The 23293-nt window shown below is 47.4% G+C and overlaps 1 protein-coding gene across 3 annotated transcripts; it reads right to left on the bottom strand.

The window, feature by feature from the left end:
- Window positions 1–1914: 1914 nt before the first annotated feature.
- Morn3 (MORN repeat containing 3) lies at window positions 1915–18122 on the bottom strand. 3 transcript variants are annotated; one of them, XM_046446298.2, is made up of 7 exons: window positions 17951–18122; window positions 13944–14117; window positions 9131–9288; window positions 7719–7878; window positions 4610–4794; window positions 4360–4443; window positions 1915–3912 (listed from the first exon to the last, which is right to left on the bottom strand). In XM_046446298.2, exons 2-6 carry the CDS (start codon window positions 14086–14088, stop codon window positions 4366–4368), a joined length of 726 nt encoding a protein of 241 aa, XP_046302254.1. In that variant the 5' UTR covers window positions 14089–14117; window positions 17951–18122; the 3' UTR covers window positions 1915–3912; window positions 4360–4365. The 3 variants fall into 3 exon arrangements, with proteins under 3 accessions (XP_046302254.1, XP_046302253.1, XP_046302255.1); XM_046446297.2 differs by lacking the exon at window positions 17951–18122 and adding an exon at window positions 17460–17589; XM_046446299.2 differs by lacking the exon at window positions 17951–18122 and adding an exon at window positions 17460–17589 and having other exon boundaries at window positions 1915–3532.
- Between the last annotated feature and the right edge of the window lie 5171 nt (window positions 18123–23293).

The raw sequence follows: 23293 nt of genomic DNA, 5'->3' as shown, positions 1-23293 counted from the left end.
TGTAACACTAAATATTAAACTGTGAAGCTGGACACAGTGGTATACACTTGTAATCCCAGCTACTTAAGAGACTGAGGGAAGAGGATCTCAAGTTCCAGGCCAGCCTGGGTGACTTAGCAAGACCCTGTCTCAAAATGAAATGGAAAAAGAGCTGGGGATGTACCCTGGTAGCGTACCTGGGTTACATCCCTAATACTGCGAAGAAGAAGAAGAATAAAAAGACGCTTGTTTTTGGTAGAAGCAGAAACTAGAACAAGGCAGTGTTAGGCAGTATTTTTCTTCTTGTTAGACCTCAGCAGATAGGCAAGTTCACAAATACTGAGACCACAAATGAGGCTGGACTGCATAAATCCCCCAACCCCATGTCATATCTTTTAGTTGTTTAACATTCATGTTCGGTTTCCCACTTATCCCAGGAATGAATGCCCTTTCTGATGATGCTTTTTCCAATCCTGAACCATGCATAGCAATGAATCATCCTGTCTTAACCTCCTTTAGTTTGGAACAGGTTCTCAGCCTTTCTTGTCTTCTGTAATATTAACATTTTCAGAGTCCAAGCCTGTGGTTTTATGTAGAATGTCCTATCAGTTTGGTTTCTCTAATATTTTCTCACTATTTTTTAAATTACAATCAGGGTGTGTGTTTTGGCAGAAATAGTGTATAAGTGAGATGGTGTCAGGACCCTTTTAAAACAAACAAGCAAAAATGTTAGTTCACCATTCACCGATATATCCATCAACTCATTTAATCCTGAGCATCCTTACCAGACACCAGGCAGGTTCAGACTAGGAAAAGTCTTGCTCAGAAACTGGGTCTGCGCAAAAGTCCTACCTGGGCTTATTCTGGTTTTGCTTGAAGAATGGGAAGATGCAGGAGCACTGGGCTTACCTTGCAGAGAAGCAGCAGGAGCTGAGTTGCCACCACCCTCTCTCCCCAGGGCCTATTTTTATCACAGTCTCCACCTCTTTTTATTTCATTCTTTCTTTTTTTTAATATTTTTAGTTGTAGATAGACACATACCTTTATTTTATTTATTTATTTTTATGTGGTGCTGAGAATCGAACCCAGTGCCTCACACACTCTACCACTGAGGCAAATACTCTACCACTGAGCCACAACCCCAGCCCCTCCACCTCTCCCTCTTGTCCCACACCAGGCCAGGTTCACTTGTTACTTGCCTGGCCCCAATAGGCCCTGAGTTTGAGATTTCAGAAACTCAGTATGTAAAGTGGTTTTAGAAAGTGCTTGGCTAGTCAGGCATGATGGTGCATCCCTGTAATCCCAGTGGTGGCTCCAGAGGCTGAGGCAGGAGGATCACAAATTCAAGGCCAGCCTCAGTAATTTAGCAAGGCCCTAAGCAACTTAGTGAGACCCTGTCTCAAAATTTTAAAAAGGCTGGGGATGTGGCTTAGTAGTTAAGTGTCCCTCCTTTTAACCCTGATACCAAGAAAAAAAGGCGGGGGGTGCTCTGGCTGAAATAAAAGTTGGGTGGGGCATTGGTAAGCCTAATACTCATCTCCCTCCTATGACTTCACATTCACCCTGCACCCTAAGATCTCTACTTCACTACTTCTGCAGAGACCCAGGATTTGGCGGTAGTCATTTCTGCTGTGATCCTATAGTCTTAGATTCGCTTTCCTAAACTTGCCTGGACTCAAGAATCCCTGGACTAGCTTGCAGGATGCAGATTTCCAAGTCCCGCCCCCAGGAGATTCTGATTCAAGTTGGTTTGGGTGTGTCTCTGGAACTATTTCTAATAAGCACCCCAGGTGTCTCATGCCCAGGCAACTTGGGCAAGATTCATAGTTAAGAGCAGTCTGGAGCTGGGTGTAGCTCAGTGGTAGAGCACCTGCTTAGCATCTGTGAGGCCCTGGGTTCCATCCCCAGCATCCAAGTAAATTAATAAGATCACAGTCCTTTAGTTACAATTTTATTTATATTTTGAATACAGCAGATAATACATTCACAGGGTTCCAAATATAACAGTGAAAAGTTGCTCTCACCCCTGTTCCCAGATCCTCTGTTCTCCCCAGAGATGACCATTATTGCCAGTTTTGGCTCCTGCCTAGCACTATTTTATACATAAACACACCTTCCCTCCTCCAGCTTTTTCTAAAACAAAATGGTAACCTTCTATACATACTCTCCCATGCCTTGAAAGCAGATAGATTAAAGTTTAGGCACAGTACTAGCTTGATGACATATGAACCTCCCTCAGTTTCCTCCTCTAAAATGGAATTAATAATAGCAGGACAACTCACAAGTCTGGGTAAAGTCACTTGGAGAGTAGGCATAGGAAGTTGTTGACACAGGCCTGGGCATAGGATAAACACTCTGTATCTGGTAGTTGATTCTATATCCTGTGATGGCCAGCCTTGATTCTGATGTCCATTACAGACAGAACCACACCCTGGGTCAAGCCACTTAGGATGCAGGGGGCAGGGAGCATCTTTACTGAGCTTTTTACTATATACCTAGCACATCCTGAGGGCTTTACAAGCATCACTGGATTTCAGTGCTTCTCCACCTCGACACTGTTGACCTGGGATGAACAGCTCTCCGGTAGCATTCTTACATTGTAGCGTACTGAGCAGCATCCCTAGTCTCTACCCGCCAGACCCCAGTAGCATGCTTCACTAATCATGACAGCTCGAAATGTCTCCAGACATTATCAAATGTCTGAGGTGCTGGGGATAAAAAAAATCTCACCTGATCTTAAAACCACTGCTTGGTTCCATCCTTGTAGTAACGAACCACAGTAACCCTGGCAGCTAAGTCTTGTTCTGACCCAGGTTACAGGTGAGGAAGCCCAGAAAACAGAGTTTGGGTGACACTCCCAAGAAGACACAATTCACGCCCAGGCAGGCTAGCTCTAGGGTGCATTAAGCAAGAGTCCCTTTTATCGCTCAGGAATGCTGCCTACCTTAGAATTCTGCAGAACTCTTCCCGGGCACATGGTCCACAGTTAACCTCAATACATGCTATTGCATCAAGGCCTCCAAACACTCCTGTGAAGTTTCTAAATTTGATTTTACAGATAGAGCAAAACTAAGGCCACTAGCTTAGGGATCCATGGCCAGAAGATCAGGGGTTCTTGTCTTCAGCTCCACATCAGAAAACCTTGGGGAACTCTTTGAATGCCTAGGCCTCATCCTAGATGGGACTCCCTGGCAATGGGACCTGGGCATCCACAGCTTTTATTTATTAGATAATTTATTTAGGTACTGGGAAGGGAACCCAGGGTGCTTCACCACTGAGCTACACTCCCAGTCCTTTTTTTTTTTTTTTTTTTTTGAGGGTCTTGTTAAGTTGCTGAGGCTGGCCTCAAACTTGAGATCCTCCTGCCTCAGCCTCCCAAGTTGCTGTATTATAGGTGTGTGCCACTGCACCAGGCTGTCCATAGCTTTTAACGTTTCCGTGGATTCCAAGATTGAGAGCTTCTGTGTGACATTGAGAAGGTGGGTCAGGCTTTAATACCAAATCTTGGTGGCCAGTGTGGTAGAATGCAGGTTCATCCTCCTCTCTGGACTGTCTGAGAGGTCAGAGACCAGGAATCCTGTGATTTTCTCCACCCAGAAATTCATGCAACGATGAGGCAGTCTTGCCCTCCTCCGTCTGACATCTTTCTGAGCTTTCCCACCCCTTCCTCATACCACAGACCCTGGGCTAAGGCCACCAGGTTCTTTATTCTCATGCACTCAAAGATGAGGTCATAGGATGAAAGACTGAATGAAAGTCCCAAAAGTCAGCTGGTCCCCCCATCAGCAAAGAATGACCTAATGCTGGGAGGAGTGCCCTCTGAGGGTGCCAAGGGCATGCCCAGAGTCGCTGCTTGCTCCTCCAGCAGGAGCCGCACCAGTCTGAGCAGTTGGGTGACATGGCTTGAGTTTCTCCTGAGCCTTGACACTCTCTCTGCAGGGGTGAGGGAGACATGGAGCTGGCATTTGAAAAACATAATGCCCTTTCCTCAAGCCTCACTTACACCCACTCCAGGAGGAGCTACCCCTGGACAAGGCCCCATCACACAGATGTGCAAATGGAGGCTTGGGACCCACTCTCCTCACCTCAAGGGCATTTAGGAGTGAGGGAACCACCTAACTCCAGCCCAGTGCCCACCCCAGCAAAGCCCAGCATGCAAGAGGGAAGATTCAGGCAGGACTGGAATGCACTAGTCTCCAGGGACATGGGTTTTGAAGGGGAGGAACCAAAAAGGACTACCTGGACCACAGGAGGCAGGAAACCTGCCTTCTCTGGTCTTGCCCTGCAGCCCTTTGGAAACCCTAAAAGACCTGTGCATCCTTCTGGTCCCTGGAGCTGCCTCAACCTCTTCAAAGGTGTCAAGTGTGGCCACCTCCTCACCTGGCATCAATCTCCTTCTTTTTCTGTCTTCTGGAACATGGCCAAGGCTTCCTTCAGCACACCATCAGGGTCTAGAAGTTTGACCTGGAGGGAAGCAGCCAGGGTTTGGTTTGGGGAGCATGGGAGTCGCCTTGCTGGGGATGCCCTCCCTGCCTGAAAACAGAACCTCATCAGTTCCCTGGCTGAGCGGGGTCAGGGGCTCCTTTCTTTCTCTCTGGGTGTGGCTGCAGGTCCCTGGGAAGCGACTCACCTCAGGAATAGGGAACCGAGTTGGCTCAGGGACTTCATCACGGCCAAAGTCGATCATGGTGCCACACTTGGCCACATCGTCCACCCAGAAACCTTCAAACAGCTGACCATGGTCCAGGTAGAAGAAACGCCCTTGTCCATTCTTCATGCCTCTCTCCCAGAAACCCTCATAGCGGTTCCCATTCTCTGGGGAAATGATAGGGAGGTGAGGATGCTGGGAATATCAAACCAGCCTGAGCCCGGCGTGGTTGTGCATCCTGTAATCCCAGCCACTCAGGAGGCTGAGGCAGAAGGATCACAAGTTCAAAGCTGACCTCAGCAACTTAGCAAGGCTCTCAACTACTCAGTGAGATCCTGTCTCTAAATAAAATATTTAAAAGGGGCTGGGGATGTGGCTCAGTGGTTAAGCACCCTGGGTTCAACCCTCCCGTACACTTCTGCCTAAGGCAGGAGGATTTTAAGTTCAAGGCTAGCCTCAGCAATTCAGCAAGACCCTCAGCTACTTAGTGAGACCCTGTGTCAAAACAAGAATAAAAAGAACTGGGCTGTAGCTGAGTAGTATAGGGCAGCTGAATTCAATCCCAAGTTTAAAATTTAAAAAATTCAGCACTTACTAATAGGTTTCAGCCTCCACGCTAAGGCATTTTACAAACATACATCTCATTTGACCTTCACAATAATTCCAGAAAGTTTTATTTTATTTTATTTTGATGGTAAGGATCAAACTCAGGGCCTTGTACATGCTAAGCATGCACTCTGCCACTGAGCTATAACCCTAGAATGATTTTAATTTTTATCTACAAGTTATGGACAAGGAAATCAAAGCACAGTTCAAGCAAATCACCTGAGGTCCTAGCACTTGTCACAAGCTCAGGACAAGTTCTCAAACCAGGCAGGTTGTCCCAGAGTCCAGGCCAAGGGAATGAACCACTTAGCTGGGCATGGTGGCAAAGGCCTGTAATTTCAGCTATTTGGGAGGCTAAGGCAAGAGGACTACAAGTTCAAGGTCAGCCTGGGCAATTGAGTGAGACAAAAGACCAGGATGTAGCTCAGTGACAAAGCATCTGCCTAGCATGTCAGGCCAAGGGATCAACTCCCAGCACTCAATTTATATATATATAGAAAGAGAGAGAGCGAGAGAATCTTTATTTATTTATTTATTTAGTTCTCGGCGGACACAACATCTTTGTTTGTATGTGGTGCTGAGGATCGAACCCAGGCCGCACGCATGCCAGTCGAGCACGCTACCGCTTGAGCCACATCCCCAGCCCAACTCCCAGCACTCAAAAAAAAAAAAAAAAGGAAGGAAGGATACACTTAAGGATACACTCACACTGGCAGGCCACAGCAGGTTATTCACAGAGGGTGTTTAGGCTCACAGCTGGGGTGTGGGGAAGACTAGAAAGACAGAAAAAATGGCCCACCTAACCTTCCCAGTGGCCCTGATGCCTCAGCTTGGCTGACTCTCACTGGAAATTAGAATCTTGTGGGGCTGGGGATGTGGCTCAAGCGATAGCGCGCTTGCCTGGCATGCATGTGGCCCGGGTTCGATCCTCAGCACCACATACAAAGATGTTGTGTCCTCCGGAAACTGAAAATAAATATTGAAATTCTCTCTCTCTCTCTCTCTCTCTCTCTCTCTCTCTCTCTCTCTCTCTTTAAAAAAAAACAACATGGGGAATATAGCTCAGTTGGTAGAGTTCTTGCCTTCCATGCACAAAGCCCTGGGTTCAATCCCCAGCACCACCAAATAAATAAACAAAAATAAAAAGGTGTGGGGACTTATCTTAGTGGTAAAGTACTCCTGGGTTCAATGCCCAGTACCAAGAAAAAAAAAAAAAAAGGACTTTTTGTAAAGTTCTTAGAACTTTACAAAGACTGATGACTGACTCATCTTCCCCCTACACAACTCTATGAAATGGATACTGCTATTATCCCTATTTTACAGATGAGGAAACTGAGGCACAGAGAGGTGAAGTCACTTGCCCAAGCTGATACACCTAGTGCTAGAAAGAAAGGAAGCAGGTATTGAGAATAATGAGAAGAACCTCACAAAGTGGGAGATACTGCAAACATCTAAGGGAAAGCATTCCAGACTAGCGCAAGGTCCCAGTATGGGAGCCCGGCATGGTGGGGCATGCAGGTGAAACTAGAGGGGTGTGAGGGCAAAAACCACAGAAAGGAACTTGAACTCAGTTTGAGTTCATAGCAACAGAGAGCTATGATAGATTTAAAAACAGATGAGATCCAATTTATGCCTTTAAAAGCTCAAATCGTCAGGCATGGTGGTGCACATGGGTAATCCCAGTAACTCCAGAGGCCCAGGCAGAAGGATTGAAAGTTCCAGGCTGGCCTGTGCAATTTAGCGAGACACAGTCTCAAAAAATAAAAAACAAAAAAGAGTGGAATGCAGCTCAGTAGTAGAGTGCCCCTGGGTTCCACCCCGTACTTAAACAAACAAAAAAACCTCGTTCTGGTTCCTATGCATAAACAAGACTGAAGATTAAGTCCTGGCCCACTGTGTTTTTCACTAGTAATTAGTGAAAATTAATTATTGCTTGATGTGCCCTTCTCAAGCTCACTGCAACTCTGGCTCTCCCTCTTCCTCAGGTTGGCCTTCCGAATGTTCAATATCACCGACTCTTGGAGGCATTGCCTGACCCAAGTTCTTTGCCATTTCCCAACACACCTTCCTGTTTTTTAAGAATTCCTTAGGACCTTTGACCCATAACTAAAAGCCTGTATGACCTTGAGCAAAGGACTTTGCTTCTCTGTAACTTCTGTGATTAGAGCTTCCAATCCACAGGATTGTTGTGAGGATTAAATGAACTCCGTGCTATGATTACTATGGTAATAAAAAATTGTGTTATTTATCTGCTTATAGTTATGCTCCCTTATTAGAGCATAGGATCCAACAGAGAGAAGGATCCAGGCACCTTAAGCCCTTATCCCGCTAAGGGGCGCGGCCAGCGGCCAGCAGGGCGTCAGGGGCGTGGCCACAGGGCATTTGGCGTGGTTTGCTGGGGTGAGGCGGAGCCAGCGTTGGGGCGTGGTCAGAAGGTGGGGCGGGCCCAGCTTTGGGGCGGGCCCGGCAGGGGCGGAGCACTCACTCAGGCGCAGCATGCCCTCCCCGTCCGGCTTGTCCTTCCACCACTGGCCCTCATAGATGTCTCCGTTGCTGTAGTACATTCGGCCCCACCCGCAGCGCTGGTTGCTACACCACTCGCCCTCGTAAAACTCCTTGGGTCCGAAAAACTGGACCCCATAGCCCTGAAAGCACAAAAATGTTTCTGTTCACAGAGCCCCCACCACAAGAGAAGCGCATCACCTTCCCAGGCACCAAGCCACCCACCTGAGCTCTGTCCTCGCTCAGCTCTCTATCCAAGCGGAGGGAGGGCCACACCTTGAAAGACCTCAGACTGTCCACTTCTCTCTGTCCCTCTGCTACCCCTGCACGCAGCCCACCATCCCCTCTCCCTCCCTTCAGATCCCCTTCCATCCTCTACCGTCCTTCAGCAGCCAGGGCACCCTTCCCCCACCCCACTGTACTGCTGGGGTTGGAACCCAGGGGTGCTCTACCACTGAGTTACATCCTTGGCCCTTTTAATTTTTTTTTTTTTTTTTGAGACAGAATCTTGTTAAGTTGCCCAGACTGCCCTCGAACTTGTGATCCTTCTGCCTCAGCTTCCTGAATCAGTAGGACTGCAGGTGTCCAGCCACCAAGTCTCCCTTGCCATACTGTCTCCATGTGGCTTAAAATGAAGATTCCTCCAAGTCTGTGAAAATAACTTGAGGGAACCTGTCCCTGTTTGGGAGTTCATGGCTCTTCTGACTGGCTTCTATCCCCTTCTTCCTTTCTTGTGCCATGGCCAAGGGTGTGGCTCTACATTTTGTTCCCAGTTTCCTACCCTCCCCTTTTATCCAGGCCCAGTATCCCCCAAAAGGGGAATTCTCAGAAGAGATGCCCAGGGAAAAGAAAGGCAGGTAATGACGAGGAGGAGGGTGGAGGAGACCTCAGCCTGGCCTGACAGGCCTGTGGTCTCCTTGGAGCCCCAGGGTTTCATGGGCTCCTCCCTGGGCCCCCTCCTCTTGCTTCCTGTTTCCTGGGTTTTGTTCTGAAATGCTTTGACCCTTGCTAGGCAAGCACTCTACCACTGAGCCACAACCCAGCCCCCCCAGTCTTATCTCTTAACAACTACATGACCATTAGTGGCCAGGTTTTCTAGAACATGCCTAGAAAACAGTTCTAAAGACACAAGGAGACCTATCTCCTACTAATCCAGCCACACCACCACTCCCACCTTCCAGATTACAATCCAATCACTATGGTTTTCATACCAGCCATGTTCCTGCCTCAGGGCCTTTACACTTGCGTGTCCTTTGTCTAGAACACTCTTCTCCAGGGGGTCTTTCCCAATGTAGGTCACACTCCCTGGGCTCCAGACTCTTACACACTGGCTCTCTCACACTCAGCAGGTATCAGACCCACCTCCACCCAGGGCATGCTGGGAACCACACTCACAGATTTCTTATCCTCTTTCCACCAGCCGGAGTAGACTCTCTGGTACTTTCTACTTCCTTTTTCAGGAAGGCTGAGGGTGCCATAGCCATCTCGCTTCCCAAACTTCCAGTCCCCTTCATAGATGGCTCCATTCTTCTTCCAGACCTGTGTTCCCTTCCCTGGTGACACATAGATGGGTCAACACTGCAGACATGGCCACCCTGGGGCTGGAGGCTGTGTGCTCGGACAGGCCTCAGGGACCCCTACACTGGCAATTCTCCAGGCCTAGGACAGGGTCTGCAACTCCTCTCTAGACTGCCAGAGCCCAGGAGAACCCCAGGAAAGCTCCATTTCTGCAAAGAGCTGTTCTCTGACAGCCTTTTGCCCTAAAGCCCAACTGATATAGCAAACCCCAAGGAGAAATCCACCCCTTCAGTGTTTCAGCCTCATCTCTTAAATATATACATATATGTGTGTGTGTGTATGTGTGTGTACACATATATATGTGTGTATGTTGTAGATGGACCCAACACCCTAATTTTACTTATTTATTTATTTTTGGTACCAGGGATTGAACTCAGGGACACTTGACCACTGAGCCACATCCCCAGCCTTATTTTGTATTTTATTTAGAGACAGGATCTCACTGAGTTGCTTAGGGCCTCGCTGAGTTGCTGAGGCTGGCTTTGAACTCGCGATCCTACTGTCTCAGCCTCTGAGCCACTGGGATTACAGGCGTGCGCCACTCTGCCCATCTTACTTATTGATTTATTTTAAAATATTTTTTAAGTTATAGATGGACACAGTACCTTTATTTTATTTATTTTTTATGTGGTGCTGAGGATCAAACCCAGTGCCTCACACATGCTAGGCAAGCACTCTACCACTGAGCCACAACTCAGCCCCCTCAGTCTTACCTCTTAATAACACTACATGACCATTAGTGGCCAGGTTTTCTAGAACATGCCTAGAAAACAGTTCTAAACACACAAGGAGACCTATCTCCTACTAATCCAGCCCCACCACCACTCCCACCTTCCAGATTACAATCCAATCACTATGGTTTTCATACCAGCCATGTTCCTGCCTCAGGGCCTTTACACTTGCTTGTCCTTTATCTAGAACACTCTTCTCCAGATACTCATTCCCTACTTCCAGCAAGGCTTGGCTGAAGCCTTATTTCCTTAATGAGGTCTCCCCTGACCATCCTGACCCAAATTACAAAGCCTCTCCCACACCCTTACCCGGCTCTGTTTCTTTCCATGTCCCTTATCAGCTCCTGACACAGTAGACAATTCTTTTGTCATTTTTTTGTGTGTTGTCTGTCTCTTCCAGGAGGATGCAAGCTCTACGAGAGTATGCACTGTCGATATGTTTTGTTCATCATGCCAAAGAACAGTGTCTGACATACAAGACCAATATTTATTGAACAAAGGAATGAATAAAATACAAGCCAATTCATGGCTTGTTCTTTTTAATATTTTTTTAATGTTTTATTTTTTAGTTGTAGTTGGTCACAATACCTTTATTTTATTTATTTATTTTTATGTGGTGCTTAGAATTGAACTGAGGGCCTTGCACATGCTAGGCAAGTGCTCTACCGGTGAGCCACAACCCCAGCCCCATGCTTGGTCTTTGATAGCCTGGGAACAAACCCAACATTGCCCCTGTGAGCTTTGTGACCTCAGGGAAGTAACTCTTTGGACCTGTCTAGGTCTCAGATGCCTCATCTATAAAATAGAGATGAGATTGTCTCATGGGACAACCTAACTATCTATACATGGGTGAATGAAGAAAGAAAATGTAGAGCTGGGCATGGTGGTGGCACATGCCTATAATCTCAGGTACTTGGGAGGCTGAGGCAGGATTGCAAGTTTGAGGTCAATTTAGGACACCTTAGAAAGACTCTGTATCAAAATTTTAAAAATAAAAATATAAAGTGGGCAGGGGGGCGCTGGGGATGTGGCTCAAGCGGTAGCACGTCCGCCTGGCATGCGTGCGGCCCAGGTTCGATCCTCAGCACCACATACAAACAAAGATGTTGTGTCTGCCGAAAAAAAATAAAATAAATAAAGAGAGAGAGAGTTTTTAAAGTGGGCAGGGGATGTAGTTCAGTGCTGCAGTGTTCCTGGGTGGTTCAATCCACAATACTTAAAAAAAAAAAAGGAAGGATATATATGTGTATATGTATCTGTGTATATATATGAAGTGGGAAAGAAAGGAATATTATTCATTCTTAAAGAAAAGGAGATTCAGCTAGGCGTGGTGGTGCACACCTGTAATCCCAGTGGCTTGGGAAGCTGAGTCAGGAGGATCGTGAATTCAAAGCCAGCCTCAGCAAAAGTGAGGAGCTAAACAACTCAGTGAGACCCTGTCTATAAATAAAATGTAAAATAAGGCTGTGGCTGTGGCTCAGTGGTCCAGTGCCCCTGAGTTCAAACCCAGGTATCAAAAAAAAAAAAAAAGGAAATCCTGCCATTTGGGGCAACATGGATAAATATGGAAAAACCTAGAGCACCTTATCTTTTTTATTGCTTTTTTTTTTTTTTGGTAATGGATTGAACTCAGGGGTGCTTAACCACTGAGCCACATCCTAGCCCTTTTTATCTTTTATTTTGAGACAGGGTCTCACTAAGTTACCCAGTCTGGCTTTGAGTTTGAGAATTTCCTGCTATGGCCTCCCAAGTTGCTGGGATTATAGGCATGAGCCACTGCACCCAGCTGGAGCACATTATCTCGATAGTAAAATAAGCCAGACACAGAAAGATAAATATCACATGATGTCACTTATATGTGGAATATAAAAACGTCAAACTCGTAGAAACAGAGTAGAATGATAGTTACCAGGAGCTGGGTATGAGGGAAATGGGAAGATGTTGGCCAAAGGGTATAAAGTTTCAATTACAAAGCCCGGCTCTATGTGCACACCTATAATCCCTGTGACTCAGGAAGCTGAGGCAGGAGGATTGAAAGTTTGAGGCTAGCCTCAACAATTTAGCAAGGCCCTAAGCAACTTAGTGAGAGCTTGTCTCAAAATTTTAAAGAAAGGGCTTGGATGTTGCTCAGTGGTAAAGTGCCCCTGGGTTCAATCCCTGGTACCAAAACCAAAACGAAACAAAAAACCTTTCAGTTATTATTTTTTAGTTTTCGGAAGACATAACATCTTTGTTTGTGGTGCTGAGGATCGAACCCGGGCCGCATGCATGCCAGGCGAGCGCGCTACTGCTTGAGCCACATCCCCAGCCCCTGGCCATATTATTAAAAAAAGCACAACTCACCTTGGCCTTTGAAGCCCTATGTAGTTGGCTCTACTAACCATCCTGCTCTCCTTCTTTCACTGTGCTTCAGTCACTGGATGCAGTGTCCCTGGATGCAGCCACACACCCTCTTAATATTTCAGACCATCCCTCCCCTCTGGTTCCACTTTCTAGAAGGCATGCTGCTCTGCCCTCCAGGGTCTGAGACACATTCTCATCCTTGGGCCCCACTCAAATATCACTGCTACCCCTGACTATCTGTCTCTCAGGGCCCCTTAGCTCTCCTCTCTGGTCCCCTTCTCATCCTGATGCCACCACTTTTAGCTGCTCCATCTTGGGTAGTTACTTCCTGTCTGTGAATCCCAGTTACCCCATTTGTGAGATTTTTTTTTCTGGTACTGGGAATTGAACTCAGGGGCACTTGATCACTGAGCCACATCCCCAGTCCTATTTTGTACTTTATTTAGAGACAGGGTCTCACTGAGTTGCTCTGTGCCTTGCAGTTGCTGAGGCTGGCTTTGAACTCGAGATCCTCCTGTCTCAGCCTCCAGAGCTGCTGGGATTATAGGCATGTGCCACTGCGCCCGGCCCATTTGTGAGATTTGATGTTACCTTATTGTGCAGGTTCTCGGCAAGACCAGAGGATCCCTGAGGATTGGAATTGTGTCAGTTGCCCAGCACTGGGTCTGGCATGGATGGGCAGTTCAGTAAGTATTTTTGAAGTGAGCAGTCTTAAGAAACCTCTGAGATACCCAATCCTGCAATCCCGGCCCCTCATGATCTTTCTTTCTTTCTTTTTTTTGCAGTGCTAGATTGAACCCAGGGCCTCATGCATGCTAGGTGAGTGCTCTATCCCAGCCCCAGCACTCGCTCTTGTGACTGCTACTAATCTGTCCATATTCACTTCAACTTAGTCAAATGTGTCCCAAAGAGCAGGGGTCTGGATTCTGCATTCCCAGAATTCACCAACAGCCCCAGGCTCCTCTACTCTGGGTGTTCTCCTCCAGGGTCTGAGACACATTTGACAGAAGTTCCCCTATTGCATGAGTCCTGGGCTACAAGATTGATGGATGCCATCTCTTAGCTTTACAAATCGGTCTTGGGGTGTGGCTCAGTGGTAGAGCTCTCGCCTAGCATGCATGCGGCTCTGGGTCTAATCCCCAGGACAGGAAGGCAGTAGAGGGCAAGGATTGAGAGCTGGCAAAAGTGAAGAAGCCTGGTCAGGTTTTTGAATAAAAAGGCTGCCTTTTCCTTTTGCCAACCAGTCCCAAGCTTAACCCATATTTCAGAGAGCAGGGACCTCGCTCAATCCCCAGAGCCCCAGCGGCAGGCTGGCTTCTGGAGGCCCCTTTGTCCCCTGCTGGTCCCAAGACCCTCACGCAGCTGAGGTCAGGGCTGAAGTAGGTTCCAGATCCCCAGCACGGGGAGGTCCTTTCTGGTCCAGGTCACCACCCTACTTGGAGAGCCTTAGGGTCACCTCTTATGTCCCTAATGAATTCTGCACAGTTTTCTTGTGCCTGTTGCCTGCCCACCACAGCTCTGACCTCACACTGGCTACCTGAGGGTCCCCCGCTCACCATGTTTTGTGTTGTCCTTCCACTCGCCCACGTAGTGATCACCATTCACAGCATACACTTGGTGTCTCAGTCCGTTCTTCTGGGCCTTCTGGTCCCACCCCTTCCATAGGGGCTCCGACTTTGGGGGGCATTTGAAGACTGGCATGTTGGTTGCTTCTGTGGGGCCAGAAGGTGCTGGAAAAGGGACAGGGACATGAGGGGTTTAGTGTGCCTTGTTTACAGGCTGGGATCCTAGGGTTTCCCAGGGAGGCACCTGAGTGCAGGTGGGATGATTCATGTGTATTCTGAGTCCCCAGGGCAGATGAGCAGCCTATGGAAGGGGGTCCTTTTGTGCTGGGCTGACCCTTAGCTATTCCCTCCCTTGCCTTCCCCTAGGGCCCCCTCCATGGGGATCTGATGGAACAATTGCTTGGGAATCCAGGGAGACCATTAGGAACCCAGGGTTTATGATGGCATCAGAGAGAAGCTGCCGCTTGGAGGAATGACAGTCACATATTTGATGACTAGAATGATCAATCAGAGTAGGTCCTGGTCCTGTGGCTGGAGGAACCCAGGGGAAAGGGCCAGGTGGTGGGAGCAAGGGGGTATCTGGCAGACAGCTGGCTTTTGCATAGCTTGCAGGAACCGCCTGCCCCCCAGGGCCAAGCATTGTACTGTGGTTCCCCATGGTCCTGCCTCATCTATCTAGCTGACAGGATGGTGGCAAATCCCAGGGGCTGAGTTTGACAATTAAAGAGACGGTGGGGGGAAGGGCGGGTGGTGACCAAGTGAGCAGGTTTCGTGGGGCTGAAGGGTTTCCTGGCACCTCAGATTTTTGGTGCTAAAATATGGGACAGTCCCAGGCACACCAGGACTGTCACCCTTCCATGTGTGACCCTTAACTTCCATCCCACTGCCTTGTTAGGTTTTTTTTCCACTGGACCCAGCTCTGCTTAGTTTAGTCGCAGAGGGACTTTGTTGGGGGGAATGTAGGTCTTCCCTTCAGGGTCTGGGAGCCTGTGTTTCTATTCCTTGTGTCCCCAGAATCTCCAACACAGACATTCACGGCCAGCTGTCTGTCTTCGTTTGTCTTGTTCATGGGTGATAAAAATGGCCTTCTCCAAATCCTGGGGACCCTTGTCTTCCCTCAGCAGCTGCATGGTTTCCGGGGCTACACATAAGCACTCCCAGGTACTGACATACTCAGATACTGACCAATTAGAATGGCCTCAGAGACAGCAGATTCCAAGAGATCATGGTGTCCCAGCAACCATCCATGGGGCCAGCCTGCTGGGCATGTGCCCCCTGTGCAGCTGCATAGCAGGTCCTCCTTACAAGCCCTGAGCTACATCTTTGGTTTACTGTTCTTCTATTACCATTTCAAAATTCTTATACTTTTGGAGCAAAGGCCCCTGAGTTTACATTTTGCACCGTGTATCCGTGTCCTCTTTAGATAGTCTTGGTCTTGTACATACTCTTCAGTTGCTGTATTGTGTGGTAGCTGGAGCTCTGGGGGGGGGGGTGCTCAGATAGGAAGAGGGAGCCTGGCTAGTATGAACAGATTTGGCTGCTGGCTGAATGTTGGTGTTGCCCATCTGCATTTGCAGTCCCCCTACCCCCGTCCCCATTCTGGGGATTGAATCCAGGAGCACTTTACTGCTGAACTACATCCTCAGTCCCCTCTGCCCTTTTATTTTGTCAGGGTCTTGCTAAATTGCTGAGGCTGGCCTCAAACTTGCAATCCTTCTGCCTTGGCCTTCTGAATTGCTGGGATCACAGGCATGCACCACCATTGACAGTTTTTAGCATTCTTATATGTTCTTCAGCATCAATCTAAATTGCACCATCTCTGAGCGTGCCTGAGGCTGGAATCCCTCACTACTATGCCCTCCACCCCAAAGAAAAGGGTCTCCTTGGGACCACCAGGACTGTGTCTTTCTTTTTTCCCACTTGTCCCTGTGGGAAAGTATACTTTTAGCTAAGAAGAGTTAAATGGGCTCTGAGGGTACACTCCTCCTTTCCTCCCTCTCCCATTTTTTTCTTTTTAAACTAGATGTGGGGCAGGGGGAAGTCATAGCCTCTTGCTCTGGATTGAAAGACTGTCTCCCCAGAGTAGGACCTCCAGGATTTTATTTTATCTTTTTTTAAAAATACTTTTTTTGGGGGCTGGGGCCGTAGCTCAGTGGCAGAGCTCTTACCTTGGACGTGGGAGGCACTGGGTTCAATCCTCGGCACCACATAAATAAATACACAAATAAAATAAAGGCATGCTGTCCATCTACAACTACAAAAAAAAAATTTAAAAATACATTTTTACGTTGTAGATGGACACAATACCTTTGTTTTATTTGTGTTTATATATATATATATATATATATATATATATATATATATATATATATGGAGAGAGAGAGAGAGAGCGCGCGCACTTGCGCTAGGGATTGTACCCAGTGCCTCAAGCCTGCTAGGCAAGCACTCTACCACTGAGCCACAACTCCAGCCCCTTATTTTATCTTTTATACTGGGGATTGACTTCCAAAGTATTTTAGTACTGAGCTACATCCCCCGTCCTTTTTACTTTTTAATTGTGATACAGGGTGGACCTAAGTTGCTGAGGGTATCATTAAATTACTGAGGCTGGCCTTGAACTTGGGATTCTCCTGCCTCAGTCTCCCAAATAACTAGGATCACAGGTGTGTCTGGGAATGAATAATCTTTATGTTAATTCATTTTAAAAATTGATACCTTTATCCAAACAAGTAGACTTTACACACCCTTACCAAAAGTAGAAAACTGGAACCAGGTACTCTAGGGTGAAGAGAACTAAAAATAAAAGTACCCAAAATGGGGCTGGGGTGGTGGCTCAGTGGTAGAGTGCTTGCCTAGCATGCATGAGGCACTGAGTTCGATCCTTGGCACCACATTTAAAACAAAACAAAACAAACAAACAAAAAAAACAACTAAAGATACATAAATAAATATTTTTTAAAAGTACCCAAAATAACCAATTTAAATCTTAGCTAGGTTTTGTGGCTTACAGCTGGCTGAGTTCCAAGGTCTCTGCTAAAATGAAAGATAAGCAAAAACTAAAACAAGTGTTAATGCCATGATAGCCCCATATTGACACTTTCTCCTTGGCTTACTCAGAAACATAACAAACCACAGACTCGAATAACTGTCCTTTTCATTTCGTTTTGCTTGGGATGAACCCAGGGCCTTGCACATGCCAGTCAAGTCCTCTACCACTGAGCTACGCCCCTAGCACAAGTAATAACTTTCTTATGATGTCACTGGTGTTATTTACTGCTTCATTAGTGCCACATAAAGTCCATCTCCCATCCACACTTCCGGAACTTAGGTCTACTCCGGGGAAGGTTGCAAGTTGTAAAACAATAGCTATTGATAGGAAAAGAAAGGCTTGCAAGCCTGTCCAGGCTGTTTTGATCCTAAATAATAATGAGGACCACAGAAGAAGGTGGAGGGGGCGGTGCCCAGGCCGCTGGGGGTTAGCTGGAGCCCCAGTCCACCTACGCTCACCTGCGGTCCCTCGCAACCTCTCGCCGCCTCACCATCAGCTTGCAACTTTAGTCCCCGCAGGTGGTGGAGCTGCAGGGGTCGCTATGGCAACGAGACGCTCGCAGCAAAACAATCAGTTTCCGCCCCTTCCTGCTGAGACCCGGTAGCAGGAAATTTTGAAGGGCAAACCAACCCGCGCTGGTTCTTAGTCTCATGGGGGCGGGGGAGGGGGTGCGGTCTGCACCGCTTCAAGCGTCTGTGGGAAGCTCTGGGACCCCCAGCCCTGGACAGTGCATTTGTATTGCACAGTCCCTCCTCTGCTCTCACCCGACAGTATGGGGGGAAAAGCCCTTACGATGACCTTCAAGACCCCGGGTGACCTGCCCAGCCCCTCCCCTGCCCTCTTGGCCACTTTGCTCTGCTCCTTGCACCCAGTCTCTGCCCCAACCACACACTTGCTTCTTGACTGTTCCTGGAAAGTGCTGGGCACGTTCCGGCCTCAGGGTCTTTACCTCTTCTTTGCCCACTGCCAGGACATCTCTTCCTCTAGAGAGCCGCATGGATCGCTCCTTCCTCTCCTTCAGGGTTGTATTCAAACGTCACCCCCTCACCGAGAAGTTCCTGGAACAAGCACCCTGTTTAAAATTGGAATCTCCACATGTACTTGTCAAAGCTCATCCCTGTTTTGTGTTCTGTTAGCGCTTGGCGCAGGCGCCTCCACACATTACTGTTTGTCTCTGAAGACTAAGATTTTTTTCTTCCCACTTTTGTTTTCAATGAAAAATTTCAAACACAGAAAAACATAACTACAATGAACACCTGCTACAACATCTGCCTATATTCAACAGTTACTGGCTTTTACCTTCCCCCCTCCCCCCAAGGCATTGAATCTAGGGACTCTAACCACTGAGCTACACCCAGCCTATTTATTTATTTATTTAGTTGCTGGTGATTGAACCCAAGGGTCTTAACCACTGAGCCACATCCCCAGCCCTTTTTTAATATTTTATTTAGAGACAGGGTCTCACTGAGTTGCTTAGGGCCTCACTAAGTTGCTGAGGCTGACTTTGAACTCTTGATCCTCCTGCCTCAGCCTCCAAAGCTGCTGGGCTCCCAGCTCTTTTTTGTTTTGAGACAGAGTCTTGCTAGGTTGCTGTAATATCAAATAGCTGGTATTACAGGTGTGTGCCACCATAACTGACATTTTGCCATACTTGAAAGCAGAGAGGTTTTTTTTATTTATTTTTTCCCCCACGGCTGTCTCCATAGAATCCAGAAGACTGCCAGGAGCACAGTAGTTGCTCAATAATTATTGTTAAATGAATGAATGATGTGCACTTAGGAACTCCTGCTTTGGGAGTCTGTGGTCCTCAGGTAAAGTCCCTTGCCAGAGACAAGCCAGACTCTCCAACATGGTTGCAGAAATCTAAATAGGATCTTGCCCAGGAATATCCAGCTTGTTGGATCTGCTGCTGGGATCTGAGAGGCTCTGCCTTCCTGGAGGACCAGCTTTTTCTAATTTGCACAAAACTGTGGTATGGACCTGACATAGCCCTGAGACGAACTGTGCAGGTGACCTGAAACTGGGTTTCCCGGAGATGGTGATACCCCCTGCTGCACCAAATCACCTCTATCCTGCTACAAAAAGAGTTCTGTGCTGTTCCATCCTGTGCTCCCGACTTTTCACACAATCTTGGCTCATAGCAGGCACTTAGGAAGTCCCTGGTAAATAGGAAAATGATTAAGGGGGCTGGTCCTCAGCCTGTTTGTCCTCTGATTCTTTTTTTTTTTTTTTTGTACTGTAGATTGAACCAGGGATTTACCACTGAACTATATCCCCAGTCCTTTTAATTTTTAATTTTAAGAGAGGGTCTCACTAAGTTGTTGAGGGTCTTCCTAAATTGCTGATTCTAGCCTCAAACTTGTAATCCTGCTGCTTCAGCCTCTAGAGTCATTGATATTACAGGTGTGGACCTCTGTGCCTGGTGGAAGTGGGATAGTGGGATGGGGGTGGGTTATCATTTTTTCCCCCTGCTGTTCTTTCAGTGTAGGTAGCACCTAATTGGTCCAACTACTTGGCACGGATTTTGGTTTTCTACCTAGACCTTGACAGTGGGGTCAGTGACCAGTAACACTAAAAATATATGCCTCTGGTAAGATTGCTGCCTAGTTAGTACAGGTGACCTGAGACTGGATACAGCTGACACTGGTGCTGGCCACATGATATTCTCAAATCTGTCCTGCCTGTTCCATGTGCTCATCCCCTCCACCATGCGGCCAGCGCATTGGTTTCATTAATGAGGTTCTTGGCATAAAAGTTAACTAGTGAGATCGAAATAAAACACACAGACTCGTTACCTTTTTCTATGACCGGGTCCGAGATGGCTCCCCTCTCTGGCTCCAACCTAGCCACCTGTAGGGCAGCAAGGATTACCCAGGGCTAGCAGGAGAGAGAGAGCGCGCGAGCACGCCAGGGAGTAGCCTTTTATTGGGGAACAAGAAATTCAGGGGAGAATTCCATCCAATGAAGGTTGAGGGGGGGCCGCACTCCAAGCTGAGGGTCAGTGATTGGCCCCCGGGGTCAGTGGTCAGTCACACCCTCATCAGGAGAGCGCCAGGAAAGCTCCGACACAGATTAGTCAGAGCACCTCAGACCCAAACCCGGAGTCGCCCAGTCACGTGTGAGAATGGCTCTCCACAATCCCCCATCTTCTAAGTGCTTCTCCAGCTCTGGTTCTTCAGAGGACCGTCCCTGAGCTCCAGGAGCCTCCTCACCTGTGGGGGGAGGAAGCTAGAAGGGCGTGGGAATTGTGCAGCCCAGGAAGGCCCCTGGCCGATGACCAACTGATATGGGAAAGTGAAGGGCCTTGCTTCAAGACTGCAAAAACTCTCAAGTGAAGTATTTTTTCTATTTTTGATTATTTTGTTTATTGTGGTAATTTATACATAATGTAAAAATTACTGGGCTGGGGATGTGGCTCAAGCGGTAGCGTGCTCGCCTAGCATGCGTGCGGCCCAGGTTCGATCCTCAGCACCACATACAAACAAAGATGTTGTGTCCGCCGAGAACTAAAAAATAAATATTAAAAATTTTTTTTCTCTCTCTCTTTCCCACTCTCTCTTAAAAAAAATAATGTAAAAATTACCATTTTAATCGTTTGGGAGGTGTGCTAGGGACTGAACCCAGGGCCTTGTGCATTCTAAGCACATGCTTTACCACTGAGCTGTACCCCCAGACCCATTTTAAACATTTTTTTAGCATGCAGTCAAGTGGCATTAAGTATCTTCACATTATTATACAAACCATTACCACCAATGCAAGTTGAAAGCAACCATTTCCAGAACTTTTCCCCAGTCCCCATTGAACTCTTTAGCCTCCAATTTGTGTCTCTATGAATCTGACTACTCTAGGGACCTCAAGTAAGTGGATTCACACGACCTTGGTTGAAGGATGATTTTCATGCTAGTTTTCCCTGAGTCATCAGGTCAAGGTCAGAACATCTCTGTACTCCTGCTTGGCTTCTTCTCCACAGTACTCCTTGGTCTATTAATCAGTTTTTCCTAGGAGCACTCCATAAAAAATCATCAAGGGGCTCAGGTTGTAGCTCAGTGGTTGAGTGCTTGCTGCGCAAGCGTGAGGCACTGGGTTCGATATTCAGCACCACATAGATAAATAAATAAAATAAAGATATTTTTTAAAAAATTATATCAAGACACTGTATGTATTTTTGCTTTTTTTTTTTTTTTGTTCCCCCCTTGGGTATTGGGGATTGAACCCAGGGCCTCACACATGCTGAGCATGGTTCTGCCTTTGAGCAATACCCCCAGCTTGGCTATACTGGTTTTATTCTCTTTCTCTGTCTCCCCACCCCGCCACAGTGAACTTCCACAGTGTATCTTCCTGCCTTATCCAAGGTTCTTTGGTTGCAAAGAAAGCATCTCATGCTCTCCAAAAAGGGAAATTTATTAAAGGATATAGAGTGTTTTATGGAGGCCAAACACAGGAAATTCAACTAGTGTTTATAAGGAACTGGACTCCGAGACTGGAAAACTGTCAGCAAAGCATTCTCTCTCTCTCTCTCTCTCTCTCTCTCTCTCTCTCTCTCTCTCTCTCTGCCCTGTTCCTCCTCCCCACATTTCTCTGCATGTTTCCCTCATCTTTCTCATTCTACCATCAACTTTCCCATGCTCATGGTAGAAAATGGCTGCTCTCTGGGTCATTTTGGTTCCAACTTCACACAAAAATTAACCATTTTCAAATTCCAGTCCCAAATTCCTAATTGGCCCAGCTGGGGTTCTGGAGTCTGTCCGAGCCAGCCATGCCACTGACACTATGGTTCTCCTTGGGACGTCTTCCTCTCCTCCTCAGGCATCTGGCCAGCAGCTCCAGCCAGCTTTTACCCTGGTACTAACTGTCCCTTGGCTGGTGTCCCTGTCTAGAGTCGCCCTGCCACCTGCTGAGTGGTACCTCATGGTCTAGAACCCCCATCCCCCCAGGCCAGGATACCACACTGAGCCTAGGGAACTGAACATCACACTGCAGTCCCACAGGGCAAGGCACCCTTTCCCAGCCCCTGATCAGACTCGGCTCAGAGGAAGCAAAAAGGACTGCCCCATTGAGAAGCATCTGGCCTCCATCTTATCTGCATCAGCAGGCTGGCTGGAAGGGCAGGTTGCAAGTCTATACCATTAGTCTTTCCATGAGATCAGAGTCTGGTGGCATTTTTCACAAACCCTGAGTAGGTGGCTTGGACTGGCCACTCCCCAGCATACCACCTCTGGGGCTCTGGCCCCAAATACCCTTCTAGTAATCACTTGGCAGATCTGAATGCCTAGAATTTGTTTGGACTCCTCTCAAAAACCTTGTTTACAGAGTGGAGTGCAGAGAGTTGCCTGGGTAGTCTGGGGTGAGAGGGACTCCCCCACATGCCGCAGACAAATGTTCCCTTGGGGAGGTGTGGTCCTGTCCACATTTTCCTGGACCCAGAGTTTTGGCTTGAGGCCTGGATGCACAGCCCTGGCAGGGAACCCTGGGATTTCATCCAATGCCTGCTGAGTTGTCCAGCTCCAGGGGGCGCTAGTCACACTATCATCCATTCCTGAGAACAAGGCAGAAAACAAAGAGAGAGTGTGTGTGTGTGTTGGAAGGGGGGCGGGTCTCCTGGAATGGAGCAACCCGGGCTCAACCTTCCCAGAAGTAGAAGGACAGACCCACCTGTAAGGACCAGCAAAAGACTCCACTGCATACAATGGACAATGGTGGAGACAACCCAAGTATCTGTCAACAGATGGATGAATAAACAAAATACAGTCTGCCTATACAATAGGATATTATTTGGCTATAAAATGGAATGAAGTTCTGATACATGCTACAACATGGATGAACCTTGAAAACATGATGCTAAGTGAAGGAATCCAGACACAAAAGGCCACTTATTTTTATTCTGTACATTTGAAATGCACAGATCCACAGATAGAAAATTGGCAGGGGCTGTGGTTGGGGCTCAGTGGTAGAGTGCTTGGTGAGGCGCTGGGTCTGATCCTTAGCACCACATAAAAATAAATAAATAAAAATAAAGGGGCTGAGGCTGTGGCTCAGCAGGTGGCACGCTTGTCTGGAAAGCATGAGGCATTGGGTTCGATCCTCGGCACCACATATAAATAAATAAATGTCCATTGACAACTAAAAAATATATATATTAAAAAATAATAATAAAGGTAATGTGTTCAACTACAACTAAAAAAATATTAAAAAAAAAAGAGAAAGAAGATTAGTGGGTACCAGCGGGTGGGAGAGAGGAGTAATAGCTAAGGGATACAGGGTTTCTGTTTGAAGTGATATTGTTTTCAAATTG

Source organism: Marmota monax, unplaced genomic scaffold (assembly GCF_021218885.2).
Source record: "Marmota monax isolate L192 unplaced genomic scaffold, Marmota_monax_Labrador192_F-V1.1 WCK01_AAM20220418_F8-fsc00092, whole genome shotgun sequence".
NCBI classification, from domain to species: Eukaryota; Metazoa; Chordata; class Mammalia; order Rodentia; family Sciuridae; genus Marmota; species Marmota monax.
This window is presented reverse-complemented; position numbering and strand designations above follow the sequence as displayed.

What these genes read in the sequence shown, in the direction of transcription:
- Morn3 (XM_046446298.2), bottom strand. Translation starts at nt 14,088, where the DNA reads ATGCCAGTCTTCAAATGCCCCCCAAAGTCGGAGCCCCTATGGAAGGGG. An exon ending in GGAAAGAGGATAAGAAATCT is followed by an intron (nt 7,879 to 9,130) that starts GTGAGTGTGGTT and finishes TTGTGCTTTCAG; the next exon opens with GGCTATGGGGTCCAGTTTTT. An exon ending in GGAGGGCATGCTGCGCCTGA is followed by an intron (nt 4,795 to 7,718) that starts GTGAGTGCTCCG and finishes TCATTTCCCCAG; the next exon opens with AGAATGGGAACCGCTATGAG.